Below are 27321 nucleotides of genomic sequence, written 5' to 3'. Positions count from 1 at the left end.
CCTTGGACTTATACAAGTGACAGCAAAGATTTGAGGTGCTATGTGATCAATAGTTTTCTAGCAACCTGCATGTGTTGTGGGTGTTCATGCATTCGCAAACACTTACTTACCTTTTCGCTACGACCAATCCTTTAAGCAGCATTGCCAAATTCTTGTGAAACTTCTACCTTAAGCCCGAAGATGAAGGCAAGACTCCACATTAAAAATATGGTTTGTGCTGCCATTTATGTGCATCTCAAGATAGATGAGCCATTAAAAAGCTGTTGCAACAGTTCAATTGGTAGCACTTTTCTGGACATTTAAGAAACCAGAATTAACCGAGTGACCGAACCTCAAACTTTAGATTTTGATGTAGGAATTCGTACACAGGCACCATTAAAGGCCATGTGGATGTCCATTACCATGATACAGGAAAGAAGCGTTGGTTACAGTTGGATCCACAGAAATCCTCCTGTGATAGTAGTAAACCCCAAGATCATGGTGAATCCAGGTTTCTGCACCCCCAACATGGATGGTTCAACTGCTGGCAACAAATAGGAAATTATCTAATACTTTTATGACCTTCAAGACAAGTTAATAGCTAATAAAACAGTAGTTTTGACTCGTTTGGCAGAAAGGTTAAATCATATGAGACAGGTCTGCAGGAAGTAGTATTACTGCCAGAACAAAGTTGGAATCTCTTTGCATCCCTTCGGGCAGGTACTCTAACCAAAAAAACGGGGGGGGGGGGGGGGGGGGGGGGGGGGGATGTGACATGATATGCGAGCGTTGAGAAACTCAATATTTGGAAGTCCTGGATTTTCACTTCAGGAAGAAGAGCATTCTAACCATCACCAACACGTGCAGCAGTATGAATACTAATGTTGCTTGACTCAGGATTATATGAAAACTGCACAATATTCATATGCCTCATCGATGTTGGATTCGCAGTGTTCGGAAGAATTCAAAACCTTACCACCCATTGTCCAATGTCACGTTTGTATTGCAGGTACTCCACAGCCGAACCTGCTTTCCCACTAACACTACCAAAGGTGGAAAATAAGCATACCATTTTAGATGGACAGTTTTTTTGTCAAGGTGCCAGGGACTATCTGGACAAAGCAAATTTCGCAGCAAACATTTATGTCGAACAGCTTCTTTACCAAATCAAAACCTACTCAGTGCCCAGCAGATTTATCACTAGAATGACAATGAAAGCATTGGAACTCATGAAAGGACCAGGATGATACACTCAAAACTGAAGTCCCCAGTTGTAGGACGAGTAAACATATGCTAAGAACAAGTCAACACGATCATCATCATCAACAACATCATCACGCCAACAAAAATCAGAAATGAAATGCATGAGCAGGTGTTTTGAAAATTATAACTTCAAATAGGGGACTACAGAAAATGTCATATAATGTACACAAATTGTAAGATCTCCATCAATTTGCTAATCTAAAAGAAGGGAATACATTTACTGACCATTCTGCCTATGGCAACACAATCCTCTGCAAAATCCATCACAATCCTCTGCAAGATCCATCAGGTCCTAGAGTTAAACCTGGATCACAAGCATGCATATGATATGCTGCACTCGCCTAGTACCCATAATTGCCACCATAGACAGAACCATAACCTCCAGCAGGAAGACTAGCCGGCCCAGGGTTGGAAGGAGGTGAAGAGTACATTGACTTCTGTGGAGGATAAGAATTGTATGAAGGATCAACAGGGTTGAGCTGATTCTGTGTTGATCCTGCAGCTTCTGCCATGAAATTCTGCAACAATAATGTATTCTCATCAAGAAAGAAACTAAGAGTACCAAATCCTACTGAAGGGAATGCAGGATCAGATAAAAAAGAATATTTTTATGTGAAGATGAGCAAGCCAATTAATATCCTTTTTCACATACTTGGTGGCAAGAAAATGCTTTCAAGGTAGAACACAACATTATTAGATAACTTGTATTAGTATAAGTCTCCAAATAGCATTGCAAGATCCAACATTTTGCAAATGATACAGGCTCTCTTCTTCCATTCACAGCCATGAACCATCACCCACATAACATTATTGATCACAGGTCTCTGAAATGGTTCTACACATGCTGAACACGAAAACCTATGATATTGTGAGTTTGAGGTGTTGTGTGCATGCACAAGCAAATGAAAGTCAGGGATCAACTTTGAACTCCGGGGGTAATCAATTGAAATTTTCTAACATGAATTGCATATTTACTAGGACTGACATACTTCTCAAGTTGAAATTTACCTTTCTTGACTTTAAACCAAGCATTTATGGCCTTATAATGGGAAACCATTTATTACAAAATCTTTCCACAAGAATAGGACACAGAAACATTTAGAATGTAATCCCTTACAAGTTTGCATGCACTCAGTTAACAAGTCTGCATTATATCTCTCTAGCAAAGGCAAAGTCTAAGACAAAGACTTTACATGTTGACAATAAAGTATGGTATGAGATGCGCCATTCAATGGAGTGCACGCATGTTATTCATTCACTTAAGGCAATGAGAAGTGAAAGATCCTAGAACTCAGAGGTGTTAAAGGTATAGAATTTGATCTTGGAAAATGCATCTTGCCGAGGCAAATACTGTGTCAGCTCTTTCAGGAGTCTTGTTTGATGCTATCATGATCAGTCTATAATTTTTACATGAATGTAAAAACATCTTCATGTCGCTTCATTATTCTCCTCAGGCCTCCCAAGGACTGGAACAGTGCAGTACAGACTCTAGGAAACTAACATCCTTTGATTGTATATCACAAGTAGGTTAGCACATCAAAGTACAACCTTCAGATGTAATGCAGTTATTTGCTAGGATCCTTGAATTGATCTCCTGTGGTGGAAATTATTTTCATCCATGTTGTTCTTGTGGCTTCAGGTGCATCAAAACAGGCCTATGGTGAAGGTAACCGTACTAATATGGCTTTTTTCTTCTTTTTCTCTTTCAATAACAAACATTAGATCACCTCTATAGGCTTTCCTAGACCATACAACAACCCATGCAATTCTTGGGTATGTGGAATTGATACACTTAAAATATGCTAACCCCCAACCCCACCATGGCTCCCTCTTAATCGTCGGCAGACAGTAAAAGTCCCTATATTGACAACAAGGAGACAGAAAGCACAGCTGAAGGCCAACTCCTTTTGCCCAAAGGAAATTCAATAAGGACATGACTACATGAGTGAACCTTGTAAATATGTCAGGGATAAAACAACCCATTGGGTTTATCCATGATCAGCTATGTAACATACACACGTCATTGCACCTGTCGTACCGGTGTCGACGGGTATGTGTTGGGTCGAGTCAGGTCCAACCCTGACCCGACCCAACACGATCCAAATAACAGATTTTTTTTGTGTGTGTGTCTTTTGAACAGGGGTCAAAGGGCTGGGCCATTTTGATCTCTACCCCCCCCCCCTCTCTTTTTCGCTCATTCTCAACCCTATCCTCTTCCCTCCTTCGCAATTGACTGCATCCCTCCTTCTATTGATCTTTGTTCCACCTCCGACGAGTAGTTAAGAGGTAGGATTTGTTAAAATGTAGTGTATTTGATAAAATGTATTGTGTACCTTTTTATGTGTATGTAAACTGAAATACCCATCAGGGGTATTCCAGTCATTTCAGCATTGTAATAGGTGTCAGTCCACTAGGAACTGACGACTTTCTCTTTTTATTTCATTTTATTTTTACTTTTCTTTATTTTTTTACTGTTGTAAAAGTGGTGTTGGGAGCTTGTCCCTTGTGTATGGAAGGCACTCCCTCCTCCTATTTTGTAATGCTTGTTTCAAAGCATATTTGAATAAAGGCCTATAATTTTTGCTTTGTGTTCTTACTGTTTTTTGAGAGATTGTGTGTTAGCCCTTAGGGGCTCTTTGTATTTGGCCCATTAGAGGCTTTTGTATTTGTGTGTGCACTGTGCACCTTTGTAGCCACTTTGTGGCATTGTACTTGTGCACTTGCTGTTTCATTACATGATATCAAAGCCTGCGGTGCTTTTGGGTGAAAGCTTCTACGTAAGGAAGAGGACCATGTTCTTGGTGGAGCATTGGTTTGTTGCCTCAGAAAGCATGCCATCAAAAACTTCTTCAACACTTTTCTTGCTATCTTTCTCTTCTTTATTCTCTTTCTTATCTCCCTTCTTTCATCCACTATGGCCGATAAAGAAATAGTAATGGTGAGAATCTTTGATGAGTGACATTTACAAATAAAAACACAAATTTCTAAAATTCTAAAAAAATGCCCTTAAAATATTAAGTTTCTAAAATTCTAAAAAATGCCCTTAAAATGAAGTGTAGCCTGATAATCGGTTTTTCAGAGTTTTTTCGTTTCATTTTTAAATTCTTATCGTACAGATGTGATCTATGCACTTGGTTTTATAGGGAAGAAGGGAATGATTTCCTCTTGCTAGAAGATGCCCCTGTACTCTTTCTTCAAGTTGACAAAGGGATTGTTGTCTTTGTTGTGCAAGATGTACAACAATCCAGTCTTCACTCCACGACCCAGATGATCACAGATAACCTAAAACATTGACCCCAGTCATTAACTTTTCTTAAACAACAGAAGTCTGGTTGGAAACATATCATGTGGGCTGGCGGCGGTGAAAAGAATCCTCATGGGCAGTGTTGTGAAAAGTGTTGAGGCGTAGCGAGGTGCTCCACCAAAAACCGAGGTGAGGTGAGGCATAAGCCTCAAAAAAAAATTTGAAAACTTTAAAAATATTATAAAAAATATCTTAAAATACAAATAAAGAAAGAAATGCTTTATTGATGAAATAACAACCAATAAGAAATAGAAAATCTCAAATAAGTACTAAAAAATATGAGACTAACATATAAAAGTAACTAAAAACTGATTATATAACTGGAAAATATATGAGATTAACCAAAAAAAGTTAAAATATACTAAGAAACTGATTACATAACTGAAATAACTGGAAAATATATGAGATTAACCTACAAAAGTTAAAATATATGAGATTATTCTAAAAAATATGAGATTAACATATAGAAGTAACAAAAAATGATTACATAACTGGAAAATATATGAGATTAACCAACAAAAGACAAAATTTACTAAGAAATCGATTACATATCTGGAAAATATATGAGATTAACCAACAAAAGTTAAAATATATGAGATTATTCTCAAAAATATGAGATTAACATATAAAGGTAACTAAAAACCTGATTACATAACTGGAAAATATATGAGATTAACCAAAAAAAATTAAAATATACTAAGAAACTGATTACATAACTGAAATAACTGGAAAATATATAAGATTAACTTACAAAAATAAAAATATACGAGATTATTCTAAAAAATGTGAGCTTAACATATAAAAGTAACTAAAAACTGATTACATAACTGGAAAATATATGAGATTAACCAACAAAAGTTAAAATATACTAAGAAACTAAATATATAACTGAAAAAACTGAAAAATATATGAGATTAACCTACAAAAGTTAAAATATATGAAATTATCCTAAAAAATGAGATTAACATATAAAAGTAACTAAAAAACTGTTTACATAACTGAAAAATATATGAGATTAACCAACAAAAGTTAAAATATATTAAGAAACTAATTACATAACTGAAATAACTGAAAAATATACGAGAATAACCAACAAAAGTTAAAATATAGTAATATACTAAGAAACTTATTACATAACTGAAATAACTGGAAAATATATGAGATTAACCTACAAAAACTTTGTTGATTATGTCTCAAGAATCTTGTTGTAAAAAAAAAATTGTGTGTTGAGGCTCAGAGGGCCGTGCCTCAAGGCGAGGCACGCCTTTTGTGCCTCAAGGGGCGTTGTTTATAACACTGCTCATGGGTAAAGATTTGTGCCATTTTGTTGATGGATCTGCATTTAAACCACAATCAATTCTCACAAAATTGGTTGTTGGAACCGATGGTGAATCCAAAAAAGAAAGTCTTAAGGGGATTGAAAGAGAAAAGGCTACGTTTGAATACAAAAAGGCCTATAAAGAGTGATAAGTAAGTCATGCTAAGCTTCTTTCCCTCTTTATGGGTAGTATACATGAGGATCCTTGCTCCGATATTCATGAGTTTGAAAGAGCCGATGAGGCTTGAAAATATGTTACACAAACATATACCAGAAAAAATGTGGCACACAAATAAGGTGATAAAACTGTGAGGGAATACTATAGTACCCTAAAATGGCTTTGAGATCAATTGGCTAAACTTTAGCCTATATGGGAGACTCCTAATGATGCTCAAGAATAGAAGAAATACAAGAACGAGGAACAATTGTTCTCATTTTTTCGAGGTCTTAAACCTTGATTTGAACAAGTTCGGGCCAATATTATTCATAGGAAAAAACCTCTTCTCTTACATGAAGACTTTGCTAAAGTATGAATGGAGGAGACAAGATTAAGATATATGTCTGAATCCAAGGAGATAAAGGATGATGTGTTGGTCGTCTCAGGACCCGGTGCCAATACAAATGTTTATAAACAACCACATTTTTTAAAACCTTACCATGATGAGAACTATATTGAGTTGTCATAATTGTGGAGAACCGGACCATATTAGACCATTTTGCCCAAAGTTTAAAAGAAGAGAATACAAAAAGGTGGCATCCATGGAAGCGTCTCACGAAGAAAGAAGTGGAACCAATGAATATTCAAAATCTATTGGAACCATGTTTTCTCAAATCATGGAGACCCTTCATCCACTAATAAAAAACTCTTGACTTTTTTGGGTCGCGATCTCTACATCATCACCTCCCGGTAGGGTTTTATGGTGTTTGGATTCGGGAGTGTCATTTCATATGACTCCACATTCCACTTTACTTTCGGAATGTCGCACTAATTCAACACAAAATAATGTTTTTACCGCTAATAGTTCTTCTCTTAGCATAAAAAGCATGGAAATTTTCAAAAGTACTTCAAAATTCTATATTCCAAAAGTTAGGCTTGTCCCAAAACTAAATTTAAATATCTTTCCTGTTTCAAAAATTATCAATCATGGTTGTATGCTTCATTCTCATCCAAAAAGTGTTTTGTGCAAGATCTTCAATCCGAGAAGCAAATTGAGGAAGGACATAGATAAGGAAACCTTTACTACATGGATTGTCTTCTTCCAAAAAGCATTTTTTGTTATAATGTTCAAAATGTAAATTTAGCACATCCTAGTTTATCAAAAATATTTTATGTACCCCATTTAAACAAATTTTGTAATGAAAATTTCTATTAAGAGGATTGTGATCTTGACAAAATGAAGGCTCTTTCCTTTCCAAAAGGAACCTTCTTCTCCTCGAAATAATTTGAATTAGTACACTCGGATGTATGGGGACCTTCTCCCATTTTATCTAAAGGTCATTTCACTTATTATGTAATATTTGTTGATGATTATACTAGATACTTATGGATATGATTTCTTAGGCACAAAATTGACGTTTTTGATAACTTTAAAAAATAACATAACTTTATCTAAAACCAATTTAAGACCGAAAGTTCTATCTTACGCACCGACTTTGGAGAAAATTTTATGTCAAACGATTTCAAAACTTGTTTTGAAAATAATGAAATTATTCATCAAAGATCATGTGCCTATACTGACCAAAACACATTAGCTGAAAGAAAAATAGGCACATAATTGAAACTACTAGAACTCTTTTAATTGCAAAAGATGTTCTAAATAAATTTTTGGGTTGAAGCATGTATGACGGTTGTATGTCTCATCAATTGACTTTCGTCATCAAAGCTTTAAAATATTTCTCCTTATAAAAAACTTTTCAAAATCTCTCTTGATTATCTTAGACTAAGACCTTTTGGATGTAAGTGCTTTGTTCTCATCAACAAAAATGATAAACTCTCTTCTTAAGCTATATTGTGAGCTTTCTTTGAATATGGAGAGACTAAAAAAGGGTTTAGATGTTTTGACTTCAACTAGGACAAACTATATATATCCAAGGATGTTTGTTTTTTGGAAATGAAAGTTTTTTCAATATGTACCTAAGAAAGACTTTGAGTATTCTTTTTTGTTTGAATTATCGCCTCAAAATAAGGATGATTCTTTGTTTGAGAATGATAAAAATGAAGAAGCTCAATCAAATCAGGATAATGAAAACACTACAACTAGAAGAACTAGCATAATTCAATATAGAAGACGAGAAAATGATAGTCAACCAAATGCCTTAGAAAGATACCACCTTAGAAAATCAACAACCTGAAGAAGTCAAAAGATCAGATAGGGCTTCTAGGCCCCTGATAGATTTGTCTCATATGAGCCTTTTTCACAATAGTATAGGGCTTATCTAGCTAAAAAATTGTCATATTTTGAACCTACCACATATAAACAAGCAAAAGAATATCCTGAATGGATAAAAGCTATGAATAAAGAACTAGAGACACTCGAAAAATATGTGACGTGAAAAATATATGATTTGCTTAAATAAAAGAAGACTATAGGTTGTAGATGGGTGTATAAAGTCAAAACTAAGAGTGATGGGACCCTAGAAAAAACAAGGTCTTAGTTGTCAAAAGGTATACAGAAGAATACATGATAAACTATGATGAAATATTTGCACCAGTAGCTAGGATGAATTTAGTTAGGACTCATTGTTGTTGTCGCTATTAAGGGTTGGCCTATCAACCAAATACAACAATAACAACAACAACTACGCCTTCATCCCAAAACAATTGGGGTCGGCGATATGAACCAACAAAGAAAATCATTATGGGTCTTCCACATGAATCCTTCTCCTCCATTCATTTCTATCCAATGCCATGTCCTCGGTGAGGTTCAAAGCATTCATATCCTTTCTTATCACCTCCATCCATGTCTTCCTAGGCCTACCCCGACCTCTTTTAACTAATATATTTTCCCATTTCTCCATCCTTCTAACTGGAGCATCATTAGGCCTTCGTCGAATATGTCCAAACCACCGTAAATGATTCTCTCTCATCTTATTTTCAATGGGTGCAACGCCTACCTTCTTACGTATCTCCTCGTTCTGAATCTTATATTTTATTGTATTTCCACACATCCATCTCAGCATACGCATCTCAGCTACACTCATTTTTTGAATATGATGTCTCTTGGCAGCCCAACATTCCGTACTATATAGTAAAGCGGGCCTAATAGTCGTCCTATAAAACTTTCCCTTCAACTGCAATGGCATTCTACGATCGCACAACACTCCAGTTGCACTCTTCCATTTCATCCACCCAACCTTTATCCTATGATTTACATCTCCATCAATTTCTCCATACTTTTGAATGATAGATCCCAAATATTTGAAAGAATCATCCACCGGAATTTCGTGCTCACCAAGCTTCACTACACTCCCATCACTACTTCGTTGCTTACTAAATCGACATTCCATGTATTTTGTCTTACTCTTACTCAACTTAAAACCTCTTGCTTCCAATGTCTGTCTCCATAATTCTAACTTAGCATTAACCTCAGCTCTAGACTCATCAATCAAAACAATATCATCAGCAAACAACATACACCACGGCACATTTTCTTGAATTGATCTCGTAAGCTCATCCATCACTATAGCAAATAGGAAAGGGCTTAAAGCAGATCCTTGATGTAACCCAACCGTTATAGGAAAATTGGTTGTCACCCCTCCACAAGTGCGGACATTGGTTACTACTCCTTCATACATATCTTTAATTATACTATCAACCAAATGGATGCAAAAAATGCATTTTTAAATAGAGACTTAAAATAAGTTTATATGGATTTACCTCTTGGATATGAAGTCCCCTATGGAAGGTACTTCAATTGAGAAACTCTTTATTGTTTGAAACAGGCACCCAAAGCTTGATATGATTGCTTCAGTTATATTATGCTAAAGCTTGGTTTTAAATCTTGTTATCTAAGCCACACGGATTCAGAAAAGCAGGTGCCGCACCCGCGTCGACGCGGGTGCACGTGTGGGTGCGGCACTCGGTGAGGTCAACGCGACCCTGGGTGCATTGACCGCACCCAGGGTTATTTTCGTCCAATTTTTGGACGTAAAAAAAATTGTTTTTGCCCGATCAAAAGGGCTACGAAAGAGGATTAGGGCAAATTTTTGCCCTAATCCTCTTTTGCAGCTCTCCTCTCCCGCGCAGTTGTGCTCTCTCGCTCACCTCCTCTCCTCCCGACGTCTCTCAGGGGAGCCCGACGCCACCTCCTCCTCTCCCTCGTCGCAGACCTTCGGCGATCGCCGGCGTCAACCCCACCCACAACCCCGACGACGCACAGAGCCAACTCCTCCTCTCCTCTCAGGTAACCTCTCCCTCGTCCCCTTCCTTCTTCTATCTTTTCCCAACCCTTCCCCACCCCCCTCGCTCTCTTGTTGGGTCGGCAGGGGAGGGGTCGAGCCCCCCTGCTCCCTCTGATTTTAGGGGATCGACCGAGCCCCTCCCTGTTTTCGGCAGTGAAGGGGTCGAGCCCCCTGCTCGCTCTGATTTCAAGGGAGGGATCGAGTCCCCCTTGCTCCCTCTGATTTCAAGGGAGGGGCCGAGCACCCCCCCCCCTGCTCCATCTGATTTCAGGGGAGAGGGTCGAGCCCCTCCTTGCTTCCCTGTTTTCGCAGAGGAAGGGGGGTGAGCTCCTCCCTGCTCCCTGTTTTTTCATACAGTCAGGGGTGGGGCGAGGCCCCAACCCTTCCCCCCCTCTGTTAAAATATACATGTAATCAATATATTTATATATATATATATATATAAATATATATATATATATATATATATATATATATATTCACCCATACCCAATAAGGGTATTTTTGTAAAATCGCCCAATAGGAGCAGTATAGTCTTTTTCTTTTTTTTCCTTTTTCTTTTTTTTTTTTTCTCCTTTTTCCTTATTTTTTCTTTTTCTTTTTTGTGCATTAAATGCACCTTCATTGGGGGCCCCAACAAGGAGTCGTTGGGCCCCCAACGGTCACAATTGTGACCGTTGGGAGCCCAACGACACCTTGTTGGGTCTCCCAATGGTGCCTTTTCTCTCTTTTCTCTAAACCCTCTCTCACTCCTCTCTTGCCTATAAATAAGTGGGGTCTCCCCCTTTGTAATGTGTGGCTTCTTCAAGCCCTTTAGTGCATTTATAAGATTTTATGCTTTCTAGCCATTATTGGCTTTTGTGTATGTCCTCTTTTGGACTTGTTCTTTGATTTCTATGTGTGAATGTCCATTGTAGGACATACATTTCTTTTCCGCATATTTCATTACATGGTATCAGAGCCTTGGTTGTGCTCTTGATTCATATTGCTAGTTGTCTTGTTCTATCTCTCTTTGCTTGTCCTCCATTGTTGATTATATAATGGAAGGAGAACAAAAGATTGATCTCTCCTTCAAGCTCAATGGTACTAACTACATGATGTGGGCCGCCGCCATGGAGAACAACCGCAAAGGTAAAAAGCTTTGGGGATACGTTATGGGCACCATTAGGGAACCTCAACTTCAACTTACGAAAATAGATGGTGATCAAGAAAAAGCCCTAGAAGGAAATGCTCGCATGAAGGCTATTGAAGATCACCAATCCAAGGTTGAAGATTGGGAAAGTAAGCATGCAAAAATTCTTGCATGGTTCATGAACAACGTGGAGCTAAAGATTTGCGCCAACATTGCTAAATTCCGCCTAGCAAATGAAGCATGGTTCTTTATGAAAGGTATGTATACTCAAAAAGACCTTGCTCGTCAATTCTTTATCCAAGAGAAAATTCGTACCATTAAGCAAGGTGAAATGAGTGTAAGAGATTACTATAGCACTCTTGGCCCTTTGTGGGATGAGTTGTCTCTTCTTGAACCTAAATGGGTATCAAGTGAAGATGTGGAAATGCGAAGAGAACAAATGGAGAAAGAACACTTTTTCCAATTTTTACATGGGCTTAGGCCCGAATATGAACAAGTGAGGTCCTCCCTCCTTCATAGATCCAAACCACTTCCTTTGGAAGATGCAATAGCCGAAATATGCCAAGAGGAAACCCGTCTTGGTATGATTAAAGGAGGAGATGAAGTTCTTGCCGTGACTAAACCCGGCAATCATATGAAAACCTACAAGCCTCCACACTTTGGGAGGCAAAATAACTATAATGGCAATTATAGGAAAGCCATTTGCCATCATTGCCAAGAACCGGGTCATATAAGACCTAATTGTCCAAAGATAAATAAACCTCCAAAAGGTAAAGTTGCTACTATTGAAGAAATCCCGCAAAAGAAGGAGGAGCCAATGAAAGGGAAAGAGTCCTTCTCCCTTGCTCAACTATCCGAAGCACTTCAAATCCTACTCAAGTCACCATCAACTTCGGGAGCCGCCATTGCCTCTTCTTCTCCTCCAGGTACGCCTTCTTGGATTCTTGACTCTGGAGCATCTTTTCATATGACCCCTATTGAAAATGGACTATCCAATGTATGTAGCAACTCCAAAAATTCCTATGTTTCCACCGCCGATGGTACCTCTTTACAAGTTAAAAGTTTTGGAACCTTAGATTTTTCAAAAGATTTTTTTGTGCCAAATGTAAGAGTAGTACCTCACCTTAATTTAAATCTTTTATCTGTCTCTCAAATATGTGGTCATGGATGTGAAATCTCCTTCTCAACCCAAGATTGCTCTATACAGGATCTTCAGTCCGGGAAGCGGATTGGGCAAGGCCATAGGAGGGGAGATCTCTACTACATGACCAATTTGAAACTTCCTACTAACTCATTTTGTAATCATGTCCAAGATAAAAATATAGAAACTTGGCATCAAAGACTTGGACATCCAAGCTTCTCAAAAATGTACTCCTTTCCTTTTGGAAAGAAATTTTGTAATGAGAAACATTTTGTTTGTAAGAGTTGTATTTTTGGAAAAATGAAATCCACCCCCTTTCCAAAGAGAACATTTGTGTCAAAAAGACCCTTTGAACTAGTTCATTCGGATGTTTGGGGTCCTTCTCCGGTCATATCAAAAGGAGGATACTCATATTATGTTACTTTCATTGATGATTTCACTCGATATGTGTGGATATATTTTCTCAATCTAAAATCCGAAGTCTTTAACTTTTTTAAAAAAATTCATATGATTGTCAAAAATCAATTTTCAACTAATATCTTCATTCTTCGATCCGATTCCGGTGGAGAATATCTATCAAATGAATTTCAAGAATATTTGGAAACCAATGGAATTTGTCATCAAAGGTCATGTCCTAGGACTCCCCAACAAAACGGTCTAGCCGAAAGAAAGCATAGACATATTTTGGAAACCTCTAGGACTCTTCTCATTTCCAAGGAAATTCCAAAATGCTATTGGGCCGAAGCCGCCTTAACCTCTACTTATTTGATAAATAGGATGATATCCTCATCTCTACAAAATATATCTCCATATGAAAAACTTTTTGAAAGAACACCCGATTTTAATAGATTAAGAATTTTTGGGTGTAAGTGTTTTGTCCTTACACATAAAAGAGATAAGTTATCTCCCAAAGCTATCGAATGTGTGTTCTTAGGATACGGAGAAAATCAAAAGGGTTTTAGGTGCTTCGATCCCAAAAGCAACAAACTATATGTATCCAAAGATGTTACCTTTTTAGAAAATGAGAACGGTTTTGAGAAAAATAAAGATATTGATGAAAGCGAATATGCTTTCTTATTTGATCTTCTCTCTCAAGAAGATGTGACTCCCCACGTTGAGGATGTTTCTAATGATTTAGAGGATACTCCTCTTAGTAATGTTGAAAATGGAAGTAATGATGTTGAAAATAGGTCAATTCAAACCTATGCTAGGCGTGGTCAAGAAACTCCCATTAGTGCGTTAGAAAAATATTCTCAAAGTTCCAACATAGAAGAAACCTCTTTAAGGAGATCTAGCCGGATCTCCAATCCACCCAATAGGTTTGTTTCCTATGAGTCCCTAACACCTAAATATAGGGCATGCCTAATTGCATTACACTCTTATCATGAACCATCACACTATAATGAAGCCAAAAACATTCCTCAATAGGTTGAAGCCATGAAACTAGAACTTAGTGCCCTTGAAAAGGCTAAAACTTGGGAAATAACTTCATTACCCACTGGAAAGAAGTCTATTGGATGTAGATGGGTCTTCAAAATTAAAACTAAAAGTGATGGGTCATTAGAACGTTATAAAGCTAGGTTGGTAGCCAAAGGGTATGCTCAAGAGTACGGAATAGATTATGAAGAAACCTTCGCTCCCGTAGCTAGAATGACTAGTGTTAGGACTCTTATTGCAGTTGCATCCGTTAAAAAATGGCCTATCTATCAATTGGATGTTAAGAACGCATTTCTTAATGGCGAATTAAGTGAAGAGGTCTATATGGATCCTCCACCGGGAGTATCTATTGGTGAAAACAAAATTCTTAAACTAAAAAAGGCACTATATGGGTTAAAACAAGCTCCAAAAGCTTGGCATGACAGATTTAGCAGTGTAATGACTAGTTTGAATTTTCGTTCATGTTATACTGACACTGCGTTGTTTGTGAAAAGTGCAGGATCTTCAGTAGTGATTCTACTACTATATGTTGATGATATGATCATCACTAGAAGTGATGAACAAGGAATCCATGATATTAAGAAAGTTTTAAAAGAAAATTTTGATATGTCTGACCTTGGTTTCTTAAGATATTTTTTAGGTATTGAAGTTGCCTACTCTCCTCGAGGGTATATTCTCTCTCAGATAAAACTTGCTGCTGACATTTGTTCCAAATCTGGAATTTCCGATGATAAGAAGGCAAACACCCCTGAGGTCATCAATGCAAAGTTAAGGTTGGAAGATGGAACACTTCTCGAGAATCCTACTCCCTACCGGCAACTTGTTGGGGCCCTGACCTACTTATCCATCTCTCGGCCAGACATAGCTCATGCAGTTCACTCAGTCAGTCAGTTTCAACATGCACCTACATCTGTGCACATGAGTGCAGTCTTAAGAATAGTCAGATACATTAAAAACACCATAACAAAGGGAGTTTTCCTTTCCTCTTCATCATCTCTTGATTTAATTGCTTATACTGATGCTGATTGGGGAGGAAACCCTAATGATAGAGTCTCAACTACAGGTTTTTGTGTTTTCCTAGGTGACTCTATGATCTCTTGGAGATGCAAGAAGCAGCAAAAGGTGTCATTATCCTCAACTGAAGCGGAATATCGTGCAATGGCCACTACAACCATGGAGCTTGTATGGCTTAGAAGTCTCCTCAATGATATGGGCGTAATCATCTCCACTCCTTCGAAGATGTGTTGTGATAACAAAAGCGCCATTTACATTGCAAGCAATCACACCTTCCATGAGCGGACTAAACACATAAAGATGGACTGCCACTATGTTCGAGATGAATACTTAAAAGGAACCATAGCACTGCCCTACGTCACATTCGAGCACCAGTTGGCGAACTTCTTCACTAAAGCTCTTGCTACTCCTCGTTTCATGTTTCTTCTCAACAAGCTTTCGGTTGTATCCCCGTAAAGCTTGAGGGGGGGTGTTAAAATATACATGTAATCAATATATTTATATATATATATATATATAAATATATATATATAAATATATTCACCCATACCCGATAAGGGTATTTCTGTAAAATCGCCCAATAGGGGCAGTATAGTTTTTTTCCTTTTTTTACTTTTTCTTTTCTTTTTCCTTTTTCTCCTTTTTCCTTATTTTTTCTTTTTCTTTTTTGTGCATTAAATGCACCTTCATTGGGGGCCCCAACAAGGAGTCGTTGGGCCCCCAACGGTCACAATTGTGACCGTTGGGAGCCCAACGACACCTTGTTGGGTCTCCCAATGGTGCCTTTTCTCTCTTTTCTCTAAACCCTCTCTCACTCCTCTCTTGCCTATAAATAAGTGGGGTCTCCCCCTTTGTAATGTGTGGCTTCTTCAAGCCCTTTAGTGCATTTATAAGATTTTATGCTTTCTAGCCATTATTGGCTTTTGTGTATGTCCTCTTTTGGACTTGTTCTTTGATTTCTATGTGTGAATGTCCATTGTAGGACATACATTTCTTTTCCGCATATTTCATTACACCCTCCTCCTCGTTTTCCCTCGACGGGCCTAGAGTTGGGCTCGGCCTGACAGACCGAGCCTACCCCTCAACCCTCCTTTGTGAGCCGGGAGTTGGACTCAATATTATCAATCTTGATTGTCTGCATAATTGATTTTAATATAATTTTTTTTGTATTTTCAGGACAAAATGACGGATAAATGGAAAGGACTTGCGCCATCCTCATCCCCACATGTGAGTTCTGCTGCTAGTTTTGTTGATAGTTGTAGTGGGAGTGGTGATGTGGGGTCACTATGGGTACATGTAGATAAGCTTGCAAAAACTGGAGAATGAGGTGGTGGAAACAAGAGATTTCGAAGCAAGCTATGTGAAAGAGATTTTGTTGGGTACACAAGAGTGAAGGCTCATTTGGCATATCAGGATGCAGAAAAGTTGATGAGGCAATGCAAAGACAATACAAGAAAATATGAGAAGAGAAAGACAATGAGTGATTCTTGTGCAATTAGTGTACCATTTGGAAGCCACCAAGAAGATGTTGAAAAAAAAAAGTCAATGTAGGAGGTAGATGAACGATACAAGCAACATTCAATACATATGAAAGGGAGGATATTGATAGAAAAGTAAGGAGGTATTTTTATTCTAGTTCACTCGCATTTAATGCGGCTAGAAATCCTTATTGGAAGGATTTAGTAACATCTTTGGCAAATTGTAATTTGAGTGGCTATGTGCCTTCAAGCTTAGAAAAACTATGATCCACACTTCTTACAAAAGAGAGGGCAAATGTGGAGAGGTTGCTAGAGATTAAAAAATATTCATGGGAGCAAAATGGAGTTTTCATTGTTTCTGATGGATGGACAGATATTCAAAGGCGTCCACACTGATCAATTTCATTGCTTATTCGCTTAGTGACCCACTATTCTTGAAAGTGGTTGATGCATCTGGGGAAATATAAAAATGCATAGTATTTCAAGGGGTTGTTTATAAAAGTCATAAAAGAAGTGGGTGATCAGAAAGTAGTACAAATCAATACAGACAACGCTCCAGTTTGCAAAAGTGCAGTGTTGAGTTTGGAGAGTGAGTACCCTCATATTTTTTGGACTCCCTGTGTAGCACACAACTTAAATCTGACCCTAAAGAGCATCTGCAACCCCAAAGAAAAAGAAAATTTACAAGCATATGCTTTATGTTCATGGATTGAAGAATTAGAAAGAAATGTCAAAAGCATTAGGAATTTTGTTGTTAACCATCATCATACTAATGCTATATTTAATAGGCATTCTGACTTGAAATTGTTGAAGGTTGCTGAAACACGTTTTGCGTCCATCATTGTGATGGTGAATAAGATTAAGAAAGTGAAGAATGCTTTGGTTAGCATGGTGACTGATGAAAAATTGGACATTCTATCGTGCTGATGATGATATCAAGGCTCAAGAAATTAAGAAATTCATTGTTGATTATGAGTTTTGGGATAGAGTGGTATACTTCCTTCAATTTACGCAACCTATTTGGGAAATGTTAAGAGAAGTTGATAACGATAAGCCCATGCTTCACAGAGTTTATGAAATGTGGGATAATATGATTGAAAAAATAGAAGTTGTAGTTTTCAAGCATGAAGAAAAAATCCTACATTGGATGATTCAGAATTTTTTAACCATATTCATTCAATTTTAGTCAGAAGATGGAAAAATAGCAACATTCATTTGCATTGTGTGGCGTATTCTCTGAATCCAAAATATTATGCAAATAAGTGACGGGCAGGTGGTATTGGTCGTGTCCCTCCAAATTTAGACCCAGAGCTATCAAGACATAGAAATATGTGTATGATAAGACTTTTTTCAGAAGCATATCTTCTAAATCAAGTCACACAAGAGTTTGAAAAAATTTCACCTTCGAGATTATATGGACCGACATTATTCGCGAGAGAGGAGAATAATATAGATCCTATCACATGGTGGTCAACATTTGGATCAGAAACACCTCTTCTCCAACGTCTTGCATTAAGATTGTTATAGCAGCCTGCTAGTTCATCTTGTTGTGAAAGAAATTGGAGCACATATTCTCAAATCTACAACACGAAGAGAAACCAACTCACCAGCAAGTGTGCAGAGGATTTAGTATATGTTCATTTAAATCTTCGACTACTTTCGTTGATGAATACAGGTACTAATTTTCTCTCTTAATTATTTGATTATTTCTTAGTTTTTCATTTAAATATACTTGTATTGTATTTAACATTTTCAAATTGGGTTTGTAACGCAGACAAGGAACATCCAAATTTTGGGATGTAAACCCAGAAGATTGTGACTTCGAGGGAGAACATGATTTCAACATGACAAACATTGATTTATCCGAGCTCAGTATTCCATCTAATGATGCATTTGATGATGAAGAAGAAAATTATTAAGATTCATTACTTCATCGTCATATACATTGTAGGATATACTTTTGGTATCTAATTTAGTTCTTTTCTGCTTTACTTATTTGATTGATATTTAGGTTGATATATTGCATGCATGATGAATGATATTATGACAATGTTAACTGTTAAATTATGACAATGTTAACGGTTAAAACTTCAAAATTATAATATATATATATATATATAATTTTTTCCATTTTTGCCCTGTCGCACCCCCGCACCCAAAGTTTTTTAAAGTGCCGCACCCACACCCATGTGACATACCTTGTTATACTGATACTGTGATATTTACTAAGAAACCTGATGCAGGAATTGTTATACTTCTCCTTTATGTTGATGATATGATCATTACAAGTGAAGACAAAAAGGGAGTAAAGTATATTAAATGTATTCTTAAAAACCATTTTGAAACAACTAATCTTGGATTTCTTAGATTTTTCCTTGGAATTGAGGTTGGTTACTATCCTAGAGGATACTTGCTTTCTCAAACAAAGTTTGCTAATGATATTATTGACATGTCCGGCATTACTGAAGAAGAAAGGGTGGATACACTTGAAGTTATTATTGCCAAGATAAAGATTGACAATAGGATACCTCAAGATGATCCTACTCCATATCGTCAAAGGATTGGCATCGTGACTTATTTAACTATTACTAGGTCTGATATTGCACAGACAATTCATACTGCTAGCCAATTCCAACATTCTCTCACCACAATCCACAAGAGTGTTGTGATGAGAATTGTTAGATATTTACAAGCATCTACTTTTAAAGGTCTTTTGTTATCTGCTTTCCTCTTTTGAGTTAATTGCTTATTCTAACTCAGATTGAAGAGGATATCCAAATAGTCGATGCTCAACTACTGGTTTTTGTATTTTTTTTAGGTAATTCTCTGGCATCATGAAAATACACAAAGTAGCATAAAGTATCTTTATCATCCATTGAAGCAGAGTATCCTGCAATGGCAAGGACAAGATCAGAGATCGTTTGGTTGCGAAGATTAATAGCTGGCAACCATGCATTTCATGAAAGAACCAAGCATATAGAAATGGATTGTCACTATGTGTGTGAAGAATTATTTAGGAAGACCATCACCCTACCTTATGTTACTTTCGAGTATCAATTAGCATACTTCTTTATCAAGGAACTTTTGTCACCTCGATTTTATTTTCTTGACAAACTTCTGATGATCACACTGTAAGTTTGAGGCGGGGTGTTAAAATATATTGTGTATATGATAAAATGTATTGTGTGTGTGTGTATATATATATATATATTTTTTTCTATGCAAGCAAACCGAAATACCCATCAGGGGTATTTCAATCATTTCAACATTGTATCATATAGCAGACTTCTTCACCAAGGCACTTTTGTCACCTCGATTTTATTTTCTTGACAAACTTCTGATGATCACACCGTAAGTTTGAGGCGGGGTGTTAAAATATATTGTGTATATGATAAAATGTATTGTGTGTGTGTGTGTATATATATATATGTATATATATATATTTCTATGCAGGTAAACAGAAATACCCATAGGGGTATTTCAATCATTTCAACATTGTAATAGGTGTCAGTCTGATGACTTCCCCTTTCATTTTTTTATTCTTTTATTTTTTGACTGTTGTAAAAGTGGTGTTCGGAGCTGGTTGTTGGACCAGCCCCAAGGGCTAAAATCCAGCTGTTGGGGTTGGCCCAAGAGCTAGTTGGGTCAGCCCCATGTGTATGGGAGGCACTCCCTCCCCCTTTAATTATGTAATGTTTGTTTTTAAGCATATTTGAATAAAGGCCTATAATTTTTACTTGTGTTCTTACTCTCTTGAGAGATTGTGTGTTAGCCCTTAGTGACTCTTTGTATTTGGCCCATTAGAAGCTTTTGTACTTGTGTGTGTGCACCATTGTAACCACTTTGTGGCATTGTATTTGTGCACTTGTTTCATTGCAAGATTTGAACCATCTTTCCTTTATTTTCATTTTAAGGTGTTTTCATGAAAAGAGGGAAACACCATGAATTTTCATTTCAGCGGTTAATTTTTCCCTTAAATCATGGCATTTACCTATTTTCGTGAGAAACTCCTTGTTTTTTTAGTGCTTTTGTTTTTTTTCTAGGGTTAGAATGAGAGTTTAGGGTTTACGAACCCTTTTCCTTTTACAATCAATATGAATGGTTTGCTTTATTGATTCTAATTTAGGGATATTTGAGAAACCGAAAAAAGATTCAAGTTAAGTTTATGAATAATTCTAATTTTTGAAACAAAGAATTTTTTTATCATTGTTCAAAATTGTTTTAAGAGTTCCTATCCCTTTAATATCCAAGGATGTACCATCAATCGTAGAGACAAAAGATTTAAAAGAGTTAGTGCTTGGTTCGGATAAAAGAGATGCATTTGGTGTCATATGAAAGGAAGCACCCAAATCAAGAACCCAAGAAGACATATCGGGAGTTTATGAAACCGCGGCATTAGAAGTGGAAGGTGTGGAAGAGTTGTTTCTGACAAATTGTTGAAATGCTTCTGCAAGTTGAGCAATAGAGTCCTTAATGTCTCCATCCCTTTTTTGGTCTTCATTTGATGAGATATCTCTAATGGAAGCCACTTTTCTCTTAAGCTTAGGATAATCGGGTTTAAGATGTCTGAGTTCATTAGAATGATGATACACGATTTTTCTTCCACCACCATTGTTGTTATACTTATTTTTTAAAAAATGAGGAGCTTTATATATCCTCGTATTGTTGCCCAATTTAGAAACCGCATGCACTTCATCAATATCCTTTTTTTAGAGCCAAGCGAGTTTTTTCTTGGCATACATCGGCAAGAATTTTACTACGATGAGTTGAAGCCCTATGAAGTATGGATCCTCTTGTTCAAATTTGGGCCTAAGCTCATGAATAAATTGAAAAAATATCTCTTCATTTGCTCTTGCCTCATGGCAATAGCACTTCCTTCCCATTGAGGTTCAAGAAGAGCAAGTTCATCCCATAGATGAGATAAAGTAATATAGTAATCTCTAATACTTATATCTCCTTGTTTTCTTGCAAAAAGAAATGCCTAGTAAGGTCTCTTTGAGTATGCATACCTTTCATGAAGAACCATGCTTCATTTGCTTTCTTGAATTTGGCAAGATTAGCACAAATTTTCAGCTCCACATTATTCATGAACCATGCTAATATTTTAGCATGCTTACTTTCCCAATCTTCAACTTTGGATTGTTACTCTTGAATGGCCTTGGCCTTTTCCTCTCCACTCAAGGTTTTTTTTCATCTCCTTGGTGAGCTTTAGTAGAAGTTTTTGAACCGTGCCACATACATACCCCCAAAGTTTTTTTACCTTTGAGGTTGTTCTCCATAGTGGCTGCCCACATCCTATAATTAGGATCACTCAATTTGAATGAGAGATTAATCTTTGCATCCTTGTCGGCTATTATGGAAGAAAAAAAGGAGAGAATACAAGAACAAGTGTGCAAAATACAAGCATACAAAAAACGAACCAAGCGAGTCACAAGAATGTTCAAACACCTTGTGGCTTTGATACCATGTAATGAAATACTAATGCAAAGAGCAATGTCGCAAAGTGACAACAACGAATGCACAAGCATATAAACAAGAAGCCACTAATAGGCAAAATACAATAAGCCACAAAGGGCTAGGCACCAAACACACAATGTGAGAGAGAGGGCTTAAAAATATAAAGAACAATATATTGAAATGCTCCTAGAAGCCTTAACAATAAGGGGGAGAAAGACCCCTTATTTATACACATTATGGGATTAAGGGGGGCTCCCATAGAGCTGTTGGGAGCTCCCCAACGGTCACATTTGTGACCATTGGGAGGGTCCCAATAGCTCTATTGTAAAGACCCTCTTACCCCTAATCAAATGGGAAAAAGAAAATGAAAGAAAAATAAAAGACAAAAAATGTCCCTAGTGGACATGTCTATTTACATAGAGAGAAAAAGATTAATTTGCCCCTAGTGGGCATTACAAAAGACATTCATAAAAATATATACAAATATATATGATATTCATATATTTTAACAATATTTGCATATTTTATATAAAATATAAAGTTAACATGACTCGGCCGAGTAACCGAGTTGACCCGGCCAAGTCACGAGTTAATCAGGGACGAGCCAAGTGAAGAGTCACTGGATTTTAAAACTATGGTTTGTATATCAAGTTGTATTGCATTCCAATTTAATCCAATTTTGTGACCAATTGTAGCAAGGCCTCCAGCTATAAAGCAATGATTAGATTTCATTCAATGGGTTGTCGTTTTTGTGTTGTTGTTGAATTTTGAGTAAACTAATCTTGTTTGTTGTTAAATGTTAAATTAATTTATTGTTGTTGGAATTTGATTCTTTGAAAATTGTATTTATGTAAAATAGCTTTTTTTAATATTTACACGGAGAAACCGCCTTCAGGACTAAAGACCTAGCTTCGTTGGCTCTATCTGTCGTACTTAAGATCACTATCCTGGCAACGTAAAATTCAGTGGGTTTACACTTGCCCCCCAAGGGGTCATCATGCTTCGGTTTGCGCAAGGGATGATGCCCATGGGATTGGAACCTAAACTGCATGCCTAGTGGCCTAGGCCCCATCCCACTATTCAAACCCCTTTGGGGCTTTATATGAAATATCTTGTAATATGTGTATTTAATATATATATAGACATGTCCCCCTACCCACATTTTTTGGAATTGTTGTGCCTTACCTGCACCCGTACCCATGTGACATGTATGATCAGTGAGTCGAGATAAAAGTATATCTCAAGAACAACCCACCATTTCATAGAATCCTAGACTCGATTAAAATCCATTTTGACCCAGATCAGTCACTAAGTTAGGGTTGGTCAATAAAGAACCACTTTAATCCAATTCCTGTACTGGAACAGAACTGAATCTAATCACAAATGTAAACTACAAACTACAAAATGGGATCCAACTTTCTATTTCAAATAGCTGATGGTAGCAAACATAAAACATACTTGGTGAACCCACGGTCCTCAACTAACAACCCTTGCCAGCACTATGGCAGTTATAAGAAACTAAAGACATATTTCTGATAAATAGTATACAAGGGAATTATCTGTTTTGTACAAAATTTACAAACTACTTTTATTCTCTGACTTCCATCCTAAAAGAAGTATACTTCCAGAATATTGGGTTTGGTTGCTTCTTAATAACAAGCATCTTTTCTGCATCACAGTATTATCCGGTAATGGGATTGATTCCAATCAGGACATTCAGTTGTAAAAGAAAATGTTGGAGATCAACTCCAAAGAAGACTGCACTAGAGCAATATACTAAAATGCTCCTCATTGGGACTAACCCCCATCTTGAATCTGTATGCAATCAGGTTTTTTAAATGTGAGAATAAAAGGATAGCAACATGTACAAGATTGAAATTAAAATTAAAAACCGTAAGACTTAAGAAACAACATAAAGCTTAAAAAGGGAACATAAAAGATCAGATTCATGCCTGTATCAACTGCTGAGCGGTTTGAACTTGAGTGGCAGATCCATTAATTTCAACAGTCATTTCTCCTGGAACACCTCTAGTTTCTTGTATAGTGATGGTAGCTCCACTGGCACGACGTATATAACTAATACTCGAGCCACCAGCTCCAATCACAGCATCAGCATATGACAATGGAATTTGCATATGCTGGGTGACCTGAACACAGAAGACATCCGAGTATCAAACTTGCATGCAGTGTTGGTTCAATTGAACATAATCCAAAATTCTCCTGATTTTAGCTACAGATTGCAAATGAGCAAAGACAAACAACTACCTGGGTGATAACTGGTTGTGGTGGTTGTGCATTTGGTAATTGATGAACACCAATTGGTGCATCTCTTCCATAAGCAGATAAACCTTGGTGAGGGTGTTTATCGACACTAGGAAGGTCAGATGGCGGATAATAACCATCTAGCTGCCTTGGTGGAAGCATATACTGTGAATTATTACCAAACACAGAGCCGCCAGCACCTGGAAATAGACCACCTTGGTGGTGACCCCAGGATTGATGTGGCATGTTTTGTTCCAAATGTGGATTGGGCACCGACATCTATAAAAATAAAAATAAGATATAACGTCAATTGTAACTAATTGCTTCGCAATCATCAAAATATAATGCATGCCCCAGACGAATCATGCAAGAAGATCATGCCATAAAATTTAGCTCAAAAAACTGAATCAGTTAGTTGTTTGGCACTATGCTTGATGAGAATGGGATTGAAACACTTGCACTTGTTTCAAATAGTGGAAGAACACTCTTGTCAACCAAGAACTTCCTCAACTGTGATGCAATCAATTCAACTGCTTTATGCACGCCTGTAGGCTCCCCTTGTATCTCAACAACTCTATCATCTGCTAAAGCACAAATTGGAAGGTCCTCTACAGATATCAAAGGGAAAAGCAAAAAAGTCAAAAACAACAACCACTATAAAGTCAGAACTTAAGAACGCAAATTACCCAGTAGAACATTATTTCATTTTTCCAGAAATAAACAAGCAATGTGTGGCAGATTAATGGATCCTTAATCAAACAAAATTAATACATCAATCTCAACTGAAGGACAACGCTAGACAACAGCTGGAGGTTTTTTGTTTTCACAGTTCATAGAGATCACCTTTCTCAATGCCTAAATTACAATTAGACAGCTTATACACATCGTAGAACATGATCACATATTATACACTTGCATATTGTACAACCCAACATCATCAATCACCAGTTAAGTCCCCAAAATTAGTGCTAGTTTTTCTATCACCAAGCTTCACTTTTTGTCTCCATAATCTAAACAATCAGTATGTTAACCTTCTTTTTTTAAGGTGGTTAGGATCAAGCACGTATGTAAACATGACATTGCAAAGTTGGTCTACCAATCATAATATGTAAGTTCTACTCATTTCTTGCTAATGAATGATGAGATCAAGCATGCACTTCCCACAGCTGAAAAGAATACACTAGAGGACATAAAGATACAATTCACAAATCAGTACTCACGAAGATGCATTGAGAACATTAGACAAGTGCAAGCTTTCTACTCAGTGAAAGTAAGAAGACCTTGAAGACAGTGATAACATGCAAAACAACCTCAATTTTAAACTTTTAACGTGACAGGTGTATCATATACCATACTTGAAAACATTATGATAGGTATTTTATCAAGCATTGATGAAGGACTAACTATGTTACTGGTCATGCAATAAAAACCAAAAGATGTGGTTAAAGTTGTTCTAACCGTTAGTATAGATCAGATCCCAACTTCAAGACCAAGGTCAAGGGATGTTGTAAACGAATTTTCATCAGCACAAGCAATTGGAAAAGTCTGCAATATAACTTCCAGCCAGTGTTCCGAAGAATTTGCAGTTAGGAGAAGATTCAGACTGCGCTAGGTAAAACTCAGCCAGGCCTGGCCCAGAACAAGAGCCTTGGATGGACCAAGGACAATATCTGTATATAGGGTGGCACCAGGACCTGGATCTACCAAGCTCAGGCCTGGGCAGGGGACCTATTTGAAATTCACCCATGAATATGATGTATAAAGTGAATCACATCACAACTGATGCTGAGTGTTCCATGCTACACTATATCAAGGACCAGAAGTATTACTATCAGTGATGGTAATCTGAATGTCAAATAATGAAGTCCATATCAAAACATTCCACTAGTTCTTTGGATCTACAATTTAATAGAGCAAGCCATTAGCGTTTGGAAGTAGTTAGAAACTCAACAACCATACACCAATGACTTGTTGAATTCATTCTTAGACTGTAGGTGGTCCCCAAGAGGGGTGCACAAATTTGGTGGGAGTGGTAACCTTAGTTGTCAAAAGTGGCGCCTAGGTGCAAGGCCACCACCTAGGCTTATCAGTCTAGACGGTAGGGACATGGTTGTCTTTTCTTTTTTCTTTTTTTTCTCTTTCTTGCTTTATTTATTTTCCATCTTCTCGTCCCAAACCCTGTCTTTTTCCTTCTCTCATTTTCTTCTTTTTTCTTTTCTTTTTTCCTCTTCTTATTTTTCCTTTTTTTCTTCTAATTTTCTTCTTCCTCCTTTCGCCCTCCGACCCCCCTTCTTTTTTTCTTCCTCTTCCTTTTTATCCTTTTTTTTTCATTTCTTTCCTTTTTTCCCTTTTCTTTGTTTTTTTCATTCTTTGTCCTTTTTTTCCTTACTTTTTTCTTCTCATTTTCTTCTTCTTCCTCCTCTCTCCCCTCCACACTCCTTTTTTCTTCATCATCATCTTCATCTTCTTCTTTTTGTTCCTTTTTCCCCTTTTTTCTGTTTTCCTTCTATTTTATTTCTGCTCTATACGTACATGCATGTGTTTTTCATATATATATATATATATATATATATATATATATATATATATATATATATATATATATATATATATATATATATATATATATATATGTATACAGATATATATATATATTATTTATTTTATGTTCATGCAATTTTACAAATTTTGCAATATGTTACATTGAATTACGCACTTATACTTCAGTCATAGTTACAATCATAATTTTTTTTACTAAATTTACTATTTATTGTATCATTTTTGTTTATCTTTTTGTTTAATCTTTTTGGTCCCGACTAGTCCTTTTAGGGGTCTTCCGCCTAGGCTCCGACTAGCACCTTTACTATCCAAAACCATGATGTATGATGGTGGTGACAAGCAGTTAGCACATTAGCCAACTGAAAATTTGTATGAACACAAACACTAGAGATCAATGCATTTCTAGCCCTTTCAAGCAACAAATAGAATATATGAAAACTAAATTTTCAGGCACCCACATCTCAACAGATTTGGTAAGAAGTGAGAAGTTCTCGGCTGTACTAAATCACTGCATTCTACTAAGTGAAATCCACACCAGATTTAGTAAATCTGAGCCAAAAATATCATGAGCACCCTA

General features: G+C 36.9%; 1 protein-coding gene across 1 annotated transcript in view; it reads right to left on the bottom strand.

The window, feature by feature from the left end:
- Nucleotides 1–1338: 1338 nt before the first annotated feature.
- The window catches only part of LOC149830526 (flowering locus K homology domain-like), a 35810-nt gene continuing 9827 nt past the window's right edge, over nucleotides 1339–27321 (bottom strand). Inside the window, exons 4-7 of the mRNA XM_090016586.1 lie at nucleotides 24645–24793; nucleotides 24189–24464; nucleotides 23876–24070; nucleotides 1339–1760 (exon numbers count right to left, since the gene is read on the bottom strand). Coding sequence (XP_089872712.1) covers nucleotides 1584–1760; nucleotides 23876–24070; nucleotides 24189–24464; nucleotides 24645–24793 — 797 coding nt within the window. The 3' untranslated portion in view covers nucleotides 1339–1583. The remainder of the gene's footprint in view (nucleotides 1761–23875; nucleotides 24071–24188; nucleotides 24465–24644; nucleotides 24794–27321) is intronic.

This window comes from Nuphar pumila, chromosome 8 (genome assembly GCF_984573655.1).
Source record: "Nuphar pumila chromosome 8, dmNupPumi1.hap1.1, whole genome shotgun sequence".
Lineage (NCBI taxonomy): Eukaryota > Viridiplantae > Streptophyta > Magnoliopsida > Nymphaeales > Nymphaeaceae > Nuphar > Nuphar pumila.
This window is presented reverse-complemented; position numbering and strand designations above follow the sequence as displayed.